At 47.2% G+C, this 10,988-nt stretch overlaps 1 protein-coding gene across 1 annotated transcript; it reads right to left on the bottom strand.

The window, feature by feature from the left end:
• Positions 1-1,531: 1,531 nt before the first annotated feature.
• atxn1l (ataxin 1-like) lies at positions 1,532-10,226 on the bottom strand. Its single transcript, XM_018683219.2, has 3 exons — positions 10,101-10,226; positions 7,325-8,514; positions 1,532-6,713 (listed from the first exon to the last, which is right to left on the bottom strand). Exons 2-3 carry the CDS (start codon positions 8,390-8,392, stop codon positions 5,256-5,258), a joined length of 2,526 nt encoding a protein of 841 aa, XP_018538735.1. The 5' UTR covers positions 8,393-8,514; positions 10,101-10,226; the 3' UTR covers positions 1,532-5,255.
• Positions 10,227-10,988: the final 762 nt, after the last annotated feature.

Genomic DNA, 10,988 nt, shown 5'->3' with positions numbered 1-10,988 from the left:
CCACGGTGTCTCCTCCCTGACCTGTGTGTGTCTCTCTCACACACGCACACACACACTGACACACACACTGGCAGTAAGTAACTAAGTAAATTTACTCAGCTGCTGCACTTGAGTTTTGTCATTAATCAGAATCTTTATTTTGCCAAGTTAAATTCACTCGTACAATGAATTTGTCTTATCGGTGCCAAGAAAGTAAAAGTAAAGTACTCATACTGCAGTGAATTTAAAATCACCACTGAGTACTTAGTGTTGTCAGTGAAACTACATTTATACCATTTTACTGTGACTTTGACTTCAGAATTTCCCTTCTTTAGATTTTTGAGTCAGATTCACAAACATGAAAAAATCATTTCTAATCTTTCTTTTCTTAAATTTAAGCAAATTCTGATCAAAGAATTTAAAGTTTAAATTCTTTTTGAATTTAATGACATTTTGTGTGTGTGACTCCACAATCCTCCATGGACCCTGTATCAGGTCAGTCTCTGGGTCCAGGTCCAGGTCTCTGACCACCAACCCTGACCAAACAAACCAGCTGACGTACAGCTAACCATATGACCTCCTGATGGGGGTCTGCAGTCACTCCCAGAAATCCAGAAGTGATCCTGAGCACCCAGCTCCACCCACCTCCTCCCAGCTCCTCCCAGTTTCACTCAGCTACTCCCAGCTCCACCCACCTCCTCCCAGCTACTCCCAGTTTCACTCAGCTACTCCCAGCTCCACCCACCTCCTCCCAGCTACTCCCGCCTCCACCCAGCTCCTCCCAGTTTCACTGTCACTGACACTTGAACAAGTTAAAATGCCTAATAGGAGAAATCTCCAGGGAGTCCTCCATGATGGATTAACACTAAACCAAATTTGAATTCTGAGTCATTAGATGATATCTATCATATCTACTGTGATGAATCTGATGATGATCAGCTGTGAGAGGAGGGATTGAGTCTGGTTTCTGTCTCAGACACACTCAAGCATCGGTCCAGTCTTTGACCTCATGTTAAACAAGACGTTTTTCTTTGGTTTGGGAGAATAAATCAGCTGAATGAAGGCGACAGGATCAGTGACTGGTTAATTTGTGGAGCCTTGTCAAAGTGGTACAGGTTAAAAAGAAGTAAAGGAACAGGTCAGGACTCCTCGGTCCTTCATAGCTCAGCTCAGGGCCGAACACACGAGGGAAGAAATAAAAAACAGCTTCATTCAACCAAAAGGAAAGACCAAGAAAATACAACCAGAACCAAACAGAGCAGAGGTCTGAGGGAGACAACGACCAGCTGCTGCCAGTTTATATAGAGCAGCCGACCAGGTGAGCTGAATACACCTGACGACCAAGCTCCGCCCACCAGGATCCATCAGACCTGTTCAGACCAGGCCTCAGGTGTTCAGCTACACGAGCTCCTGTTCGTCAGTATTTCTCAGTGATGATAAAACCATGTGATGAAGTATAAATACACGTTCACACTGAAGTATTTCTGCTTTCACTGCAGTAAAACACCTCAGTACCACGGAGAAAAAGAACTGAAGAACCACAGAACACCAGTTGGATAATAGTTTATATTTATATTTGTATATATTTATATATATATTATATTGTGTTTACTTAACAAACATGATAAATGCAATGTCTCCAAGTTAGCTGTAACAATAAAAATACAATATCTTTGTGTCCTTAAAGTACATAGAATTAAAACAGCAAAACAAAAAAACAAGAACCGCCCTAAGTAGTTCACAGAGAGGTACAAATATACAGTACAAATCTATTTTATTCAAAAAGGGTACAAATAAAAAAAGCAACAAAATAGAGATATTAATGCTTTGTTAAAGTCAGGTAGGTGTAGGGTTTTCTAAGGGAGCACTTTGGGTCGACAACTCTAAGGCTTCTTATAAAGATCAATACATATTGGTACGGCCATACAATATTAAACTCACTATACAAAGTTCATACAACCTGGATTATACTTGAGGATTGAATGTTACATTTACATCATTGCATATATTTTGCAGATTTAGGCATTTTTTTTAACAACAGAAGAAGAAAGGATGCTGTTTTTTGTTTTTAGAGAGCGTCACATGAAAAGCAGTGTCACCTTGTGCCAAAGATAAAAAATAACAAACTGAAAATACAGACTCGTTTAAAACTTTGAACCGTTCTCCTGATTTCATTCAACATCAGCAAAAACCATCACATTACCACTGACTGAAAGCTGTCGATCTTTATTCAAACACATGACACCAAACACGAGTCTTTAACTCCAGAGGGGAAACTACAGGGCCTGTGCAACAAGGAAAACAATAGGACGTGTGTGTGTCTGTGTGTGTGGATTCAATGAGTCGCCCTCTGTTTGCTGACGATCGTCTGGTAAAGAGTGCAAATAAGGACGTCCACTTATTTCACCTCCACACGCTGCAGAACTGGAGTTAAAGGTTAAAGTAGAGTGTGTTTAAAACACAAAGAAAAGGTTTTAGATTTTGTGGTTTTGGCCCAAAGAGGATTCAACACGTGAATCTCTGCTCATAAGGCTTGATATCTGTGAGGGAACACCGAGTCGACCACAAGCATTATTCCATTATTTCACTTTCACACATTGTACACAGCAGAATTTAAGGCATTATCGACAAGCATCATCAAACTATCTATACAAAAAAATACATCTATCTACAGGAACACACAAGCTGTGCTTTACACGTCCAGACTCTTCAATTTACCAACAGTTCTCATCTCCGAACACTGAAAGGAGGGCGTTTAGTGCAATTACTTACAGCGACAGACTGTCAGTGACGTGAATACGACTGAGCGGACACGTCGGTCCAGGTCGAGCTCTCCTGCTGCTCGGAGCAGAGACGACTCGTGGCTGCACAGGTTGGTCTGGCTGTGAGGACTAACAGGAGGTAAAGTCACAGGTGGCACTGCTTGCACCGTTTAAATCCCATCAAATGCATCTTGACCTAAAATACGACGTTGAAGTGGTTTGGTGACCGAGCTGAAATAATGCTGAACAAACACCAGAGGATGTGAGGGTGTGTGGCATCGTGTCAGTGTGCTGATACACTGAGCTGAAACAGGAGGTAACAAGGAGAAATATCTGTTTATAAAAAGGTCAAACATCAGGGTGAGAGGACCCCCCTCCCAGCTCCACTGAGCTTAAGACAACGAAGGGTTCAATACTGAGTTCACTGCATAGAAAACACCAGGACATGAAATGATTCAGATATATTGCTTACAGCATGAAAACAGACCTGCAGGGTGAGATCCAGAGCAGCATCCTGCTCATACTGAGACTACAGAGATCCCTGATGTTAGTCCACCTCCAGAGGACAGGCCTCAGTCTGTGTGAGGTCCAGGCTTCAGCATCATCATCGTCTGTGTGTGTGTTTGCTGAGCTGCAGCAGAGGAACAAGAACCATAATGACATGAACTGCTGGAGGCTCCTGGGCCCGGTTCACAGAGATCCAGACCGAGTCTGAACCAACGCCGTCACATCCAGAGCTGCTGACGCCTGCGATGTTACTACAGCACAGAGCTCAGTGATGTCTCCACTGTACATGTTAGAATATAACGACACACAGAGAGAACTCTGATCTGATCACCTGGAACACTGACACTGACCTGATTAAACATGGCCGCTCTCTCTAACAGCGGAGTAACATCAGGAGGGTACGAACAGGAGGAACGATCCCAGAGACCAGCGGAGTCTTAACAGGTCTCTGAGAGTCTACACTCGGTGTAGCCGCTGACACTCGGTGAATCGTGGGGCGTTCAGGGCCAGGTTTCAGAGTTGATGAACAAAATGATTTAAGGTTCTCAGCACCAACACACGAGTCAGACACAAACCAGGAAACAGGAGGAAAATCAATCAGAAACACTGAGAGAAGATCGCATGTTTTAGCCCAGAGATGGAGGATCCATTAAACCTGGTTGTGTGCGATCTACATGTCATGACGGGAATGTGTGCATGAGGAATGGCGTCTGATTAGAAACCTCTGGATGATCTTATGTGGGGTCTAATTGCACTTATTTTTCATTTCACCCTTTTGGATTTTTGTGAAGAAAAAAAATGTCAGGACGAGGAGACTGCAGCATTCATCTTGGCTGATGTGTAAACAGAGTTCAAAATGCAAGTCAGTTTTTTCTCTCTCACCACAACAACAACGATACTTCAAACATACTCCCTTCATTAAAAAACACTTACTGTGATTCTTATGAACAAGGTCAGTGTGAAATCAATGAGTGACATCGATGTGCAACACGAGACAATCGCTGGGTAAAAGAAGTCCCAGGACAGAAGCACGTTAACAGACAGACAGACAGACAGAGGAGGACATAACTCGACAACACACCGAGTTAATCCAGGTCAAATAAAAGATCATCAGTGAGACGGAGAATCAGAGAAGAACCTGCCAGAGTCAGACCTCACCTGTCCAGGTCCAACACTGATCAGCTGTAACAACTACTATTGCTTTAATATGGTAACTGAGCAAAGAGTAACTGTCTCCAAGGTGGGGGGGTTATATTAAAGACTGGAGCAGGAGGAGCAGGAGAATGATTAATGATGAATATTCTCACTGATGATACAGGAATGCAGTTTCTAATCTCTCTCACTCACACACACACACACACACACACACACACACACACACACACACACACACACAGAGGGTGTGACAGTGTGTAATCAAAGCTAAACTCTTTGTTTTCTGATTGCTGAACAGACTCATTGATTGATTGATTGATTGATTGATTGATTGATGAGCAGGACGAGCCTCACTCGGCCTGAGGGAGGATCCTGCTCCTCACAGACCGACCTCCTGAGGAGGAGGAGGAGGAGGAGGAGGTGCTGACAGTGGAGCTGATGTCAGCTGCTCCTCTCTCCCTCTGTTTTTGGGTAAATGCTTCAGGAGAGAGATCAGCGCTACAACATTCTTCAGTCTGGTGGAGAAGGAAGCGGGAGTGTTCTGACGGTAACCTCGAGGCGTGGACATGAGGAAGAGAAATGCAGTGTGTAAGGACTGTGGTAGGCATTTCATCAGCTACATACTTTTCCCTCAGCTCTTCATGTCAGACCTCAGCTGGCTGGGAAAGCTCTGGCTCCTCTGGCTGAAACAGAGCCAGAACTCCTCAGCAGAGAGAGAGATCTTGTATTTTCGTATATTTGTGCAAAATCTCAAACATTCTGAGGCTACATTCGCACTTTTCCTCTTTCTCTCCTTGTCAGACTCATTCTTACTCGTAGCAGTCTCTCTGTAGTTGCTACCAAAGTGTGATGCTACTTCCCTGCGTTAGAGCGCCCCTCGATGGACAGTTTGACCTCCTGGGGGATGAAGGAGGGCCTGCTGTGGCTGGAGGAGCTGATCTGAGGACGCGGCCCCTCGTCTCCCTTCATGCTGTATCTTTGGAGGCCGGGTGAGGACCAGCGCCTCTGAGAGGCTCCCAGCGCCGCATGCATGGCTCCCATCCCCGCCCCCGCGAAGGCAGAGCCCTCTGTGTGCAGGTGGTAACTGCTCTGACTCCGCGGGTGCTCGGCCGAGGTCCTGCTCGGTCTGATGGGCGACTCTGCGTGGCCCGCCGCCCCCACGTGTGCTGCTTCCTCCTTATCCAGCGCGTCTTTCTCCCCGTCCCTCTGTCTCTCTCTGTGGAGCCGATCTATCCTGAAGTGAGACGGAGGCCGTGACTGCTGGGGGGCGGGAGGCCCCATTAGCTGGTGCCCAGGTCCTGACGTGGCGTTGGTTTTGCTCAAAGTCCTGGGCAGGTTCAGGTTCAGGCTCTGCTGCTGCTGTGGGTGATGGTGCTGCGCTTGTTTCTGCTGCTGTGGCTGCAGCTGCTGCTGCAGGGTGATGGACACACACACGTCTCCCACCTGCAGGTGATGGCAGGCCAGGCCGTAGAGCTGGGCCGTGCGCTCGGGGCTGCAGGACGACCAGCCCTGCCCGAACACGAAGAAGGGGTGCTCCGGGGGCACGTCGATGGTCACTTTGCTCTGCTGCTCGCCCACGGTGAAGTGAAGTGACACCAGCCCCGGTCTCTGCTGGCTGGCTCGGATGTCAACCACCATGCTGGAGTCGATCTTCAGCCCCCCGCTCACCTCGGCACTCCGCACAAAGTCCTGAGTCTGCAGGTCCTCCACGCGCTTCAGCTCCCCCGTAGCCAGCTGGATGATGGCCCCCTTCATGAAGTGAGACGGGTTGCAGGGGGTCGGGGCGGGAGCGAGGCTGGAGGCCACGGCCTGAGTTGTCTCTGCCGCAGGCTGGACAGGAGGATGCTGAGGAAGTTGCTGCTGGGCTGTGGCCGGCTCCGCCCTCTCAGGGAGGCACAGTCTGGCTGAAGAATCAGAGGCTTTAAAGCTGGAGGTGATGGAGGCCGTGATGGAGGAGCCGTGGCTAGCTGGGGCATCGTTAGCCTGTCCCGGGTAGTGTTGCTGCGGCGCCTGGGGCTGATGCTGAGGGTGATACTCCAGAGGAATCAGGACTGGCTGTCCGTTGGCGAGCACGACAGCATGGCCCGGTTGTCCTGTCTGCTGCTGGAGGCCACTCACCCTGGGGTCACTGTAGGTCGCAGGCTGCGCCGCGTACGCCGCCCGGGAGGAAATCACTCCCACGCTCTCTCCATGGGAATCTCTGGCTCTCTGGGCACCCTGAGAGAGGTTCAGGGGGGCGAAGGAGACCTCTTTACGAACTCCACTGCCTCCTTGGCTGGAGGAAACCAGACGACCGACTACCTGCTGCACCTGGACAATGAGTGAGGGAGTTAAGTGTTAGTCAGACAAACAGCTCACAGCACAACCTCCAACAACACATCCTAAATAAATACACATCAGCCTCAACACAGTTTATCCTCCTCTCATCAGCTTCTTTAACAGAACACTAACAGGATCTTTTTTACATCAGGAACTTCTTGGGATTTCAGGATTGCATTCTTCTCTCCTCTGAACACTCAGAGCTTCACTGAGCATCTCCACCAACCACAAACTGCTGAGCTCAGAGAGGTGATCTCCCAATTACCTCCAGACCCAAACAGCACGATAAGGGAAGGCAGTCGAGTCCAAAATTAACATGTGCAAGAGACAGCTGAGAATGTGAACAAATAAAACACACACACTGTAGGCATTCAGACTAACATTTCTGTCAAATGATTACAGTTACTCCAAGGTGTTTTTAGGCAAGAAACTAAGATAATAAATGAACATGTCAGCTGCTTTCTGCATCTGAAAAGTCATTTTTCAATCATTATGTTTAGCTGAATTTATCAGGTTATTCTTAATCCCTGAACATGTTTCTATCTCCACTGTTAAAACCTACTCAGATTAACAGGAAGTCAGAGTTCGTCGGTGTGTCTTACCTCCAGGTCGCTGTCTGGAGTGCTGCGCTGCCCAGGTGAGCTCCTCTCCTCCAGCCTGCGGTTGTGCAGGCCTCTGTCCTGGCTGTGCTCCTGAGGTGCAGAGCCTGACGCTGTTGCCGGGACACGTGCGTTCCTGTGAGCGTAGGTCGAGTCTGCTCCGGCCTCTCTGGCTCCCTGCTCTTTATCCCCTCCGTTCATCTCCGGCTCACTCTCCTGATGGGTGCTGTGGGGATCTCTGGTGGCAGCAGCAGCCCTGGCGCCCTGAGGGTGGTAGAAGACCGGTATTCCTCGAGAGCTGAGCTCTGCTGCGGGCAGAACTCCCACAGTGCCGAGGTGCTGCTGGGCAGCCTGCTCCGAGGGCAGCATCAGCGGGACGCCGCCGGACGCTGCGACTTTGGCAAAGGTGTGAGCAGCTACCTGGGCCTGGGGAGGTGGGGAAACCACACCCTCCTGTATGACAGACGGATAGGGAACGAGGTGGGGCTGAGGGATGGTGCCTGAGGGAGAGATTAAGGATCCCGGGACAAAGCCAGGAGTCAGAGCGTAGGGTACGGCTGCGTATGGGGAGCTAACAAACTGCAGGGAGGAATGAGGGATCTGAGCGTAGCCCAGAGGAGGGTAGGGAAGGCCTGGGTGCTGCAGGAGAGGAGAGTGAACGGTGTAGGCTGGAGAGATGTGGCTTAACACTGGGTGGAGACTGGTGGGGGAGTAGGTGACAGATGGAAGAGCCACTTTGTAGAGCATGCTGTACTGGTCGACGGGCACTGCAGGGAGGCCGTCAGAGTTCTCCACCCCATAATGAAGTCCTGGCTGAGCTCGCAGCCACTCTGCAGACGGGGCCCCTCCCTGAGTCTCACTGTTGGCTGCAGAGTTCTGGATGGAAACCACCTCATCTTCTCCAACACCACCTCCACCTCCAACACCGCCACTGCCTCCTCCTCCGCTGCCTACACCTCCCCCCGCGGCCCCACCTCCCCCCGTCCCTCCAGCTCCACCGCTGTTACTGATCGGGAGGTCCCTCTTCTTGGGGGGCAGGCACTCCTGGTTGCGCTCCTGAGCTGGTTTCATTGCAATCGTCTGACCAAACGAGTAGCTTTACTGAACCGCACAGGAACTGAAACTAACGATCCAGTCGGCCCGCACAGGAACCAGCTCTGAAATCACCTGGCTGACCTCGTCTGCCACCTCACCTGCAGCACAGAGGAGAGAGAGACACATCAGTGATGAAATGATTCATACAGATGAAGATTATACAACCTGCAGCAGCAGAAATAAACCATCAGACCTGATGAGAACTTTTCAGGTGAACAATCATTCTGCTCCATCATCTCAGTCCTTTCTTTCTTTATGACTTTGACATTTGACTGATAACCCTCAGTGTAATCTGATTACTTTAGTACACACAGTGTCACCACAGCTGTTTGTTCCATTGCGTACCTATTTATATCTAATTGTCACACTTGTGGAAAACTGTTCAACAACATTCCTTTTACACACAAGACAAATGCTTGTATGTGTGATCTTACTCTGCAATAAAGATGATTCTGGCTCTGATAAGTAAAGTTCTACAACTTATCAACCATTTCTTTATTGATTAATCTCAATCAATAATAATCTCTCTTGAGCTATGAAATGTCAACGAACAGTTTGTCTGTCAGTCCCAAACTCAAACATGTCATAAACTATCATATATCACCAAATTAAGCAGCAACTTCAAAGAAGTTAAACCAGCAAAGGTTTGACATTTTTTAAATAAATCAATCAGCTAATCACTGCAGCTCTAGTGCAGAGGCAGCTTTATTAACAAAGGATCATAAGAGCTGTCAAAACTTCATCCACACAATGCCAGTGTGACTGAATAATAATAAAGTAAAAATCATAAAGTATTCAGATGTTAGTAAAATGCCTCAGCTGTTCAGATCACACAGACTATGACTGCATCAGCTAATTTAAGGAGTAAATGATTCACATACACAATCCCACAGAGAGCAAGCTTTAACATGATCTAACAACATGATTACTGACCACCTCCCCTCTCAGTGCTACCTGCTGCTTTTACTGTCATTTCTATTCTGACACAGCAGTGATAGACCAGACCAGCTGGTCCTCCACAGTCCTGTGGTTCAGGTTCAGGTCTAACTCTAGACCCATCAGCAGAGGTAAAAAGAAACATGAGACGCTCTCGACTGTGTTGTAAGGAGCAGGTTTACTGATATTAAACTTTGCACAGCTCTTTCATTTCCTTAACCTTAAACCCAGACCCACCCCCCACCCCCACCCCCGGGTTCCTGGTTTCACTCAGTCCTCCTAAACACCGAGTACTAAACCTGCTTCCTGAACCAAAGCCCTGAGCACCACTGGACACGACACGTTAGCTTTATGAATGTTGTTAGATTTACTAGCACTGTTAGTTTAGTTTGATCCCAGTTGCCGCCACTCTTCACTCCAGAGTAACTGTTTACCGTTAGCTAGCAGCTAAAGTTAGCTAGCTCCTTCAACTCATCATTTCCGTGTAAACACAGTGAAGTGACAGCATGACACTTGGTACCCTGACATAAAGGCAGACGACGAGTTCAGATGGCCGCTGTTGTTATCCGAGGCCATTTAGTTATCTCCATTACTCCTCCCTGGGCAGGTTCAGGCTGTTGTTAGCTCCACGGCTAACACTGCTACACCTAGCTACATGAACTCGGCTCACATCTGCTAACGGCTAACACGGCACGACACGGGACGCCTGTCACGGCCGGCCCCGCTTCGAGTCGATGTGCACACCTACCTCCACATGTCATCGCGAACAGACTCTTCTTCATAAAAAAGTAGATGTGCGGAGGGACAATTGAAGAAATCAAGGCTGAGCAGTCGAGCCCATTCCGAAGGCCAGCAGAGGCGCTCACCTATGACGTCATCAGGTTTATTCAATTTCCTGTTTTTTTTTCTTCGTGTAAAAAAAGTCCAACACGTTCACAGCGAGACAAGAGTATACATACAAATACTGGAATATATATGTGTGAATATAAGAGTATATGTGTGGTGGTAAATATCACACAGAGGATGATAAAATAATATAAACTCACAGGTCATTTACTTTACTCACAGAAATATAGTGTGTGTGTGTATATATATATATATATATATATATATATATATATATCCTCCTGAGACCCGGCCCATTCATTTATGTCCTTTATAATGGACATTTTGTTCACCTTTATCTTTCCTAAGTATTTGGAGTTACCCTTCCAAGCCAAAGATATAATCTGCTCCTTTTTTCTTGTTTTCTAAATTTAGTTCTATTTTCACACAGATATCGTCCTGTTGTCCTCTACAATGGACATGCTGTGAAATTAAAATAAAAAATATATTTAAAAAAATTTAAATTGTAAGGTGTTTTTTTTGGCCCAAATAGATAGGAAATCACAAAAAAACAGAAATTGTAAGACACTTTTTTCCCTTGGTTCTCAGGAGGATATATATATATATATATATATATATACATATATATATATATATATCCCAAACAATAAAACATTAACAAAACAAAGCAAAAACAGACAGGAGTTTGTTTGAATTCACCATCTACACGGTGTGAAGGTTTGTACAGTAGGGGGCGCTGCAGCCACAGGTACACGGCAGCTGCACCACAGTCCTCAATAATCTGAATTTA

Source organism: Lates calcarifer, linkage group LG2, assembly GCF_001640805.2.
Source record: "Lates calcarifer isolate ASB-BC8 linkage group LG2, TLL_Latcal_v3, whole genome shotgun sequence".
In the NCBI taxonomy this organism is placed as follows: domain Eukaryota; kingdom Metazoa; phylum Chordata; class Actinopteri; family Centropomidae; genus Lates; species Lates calcarifer.
The sequence above is the reverse complement of the archived record's forward strand: the minus strand, read 5'-3'. Positions and strand labels throughout refer to the sequence as shown.

Coding starts and splice junctions, on each gene's coding strand:
- atxn1l (XM_018683219.2), bottom strand. CDS start 8,392: ATGAAACCAGCTCAGGAGCGCAACCAGGAGTGCCTGCCCCCCAAGAAG. Junction 6,714..7,324: donor CTCCAGACAGCGACCTGGAG/GTAAGACACACC, acceptor CTCATTGTCCAG/GTGCAGCAGGTAGTCGGTCG.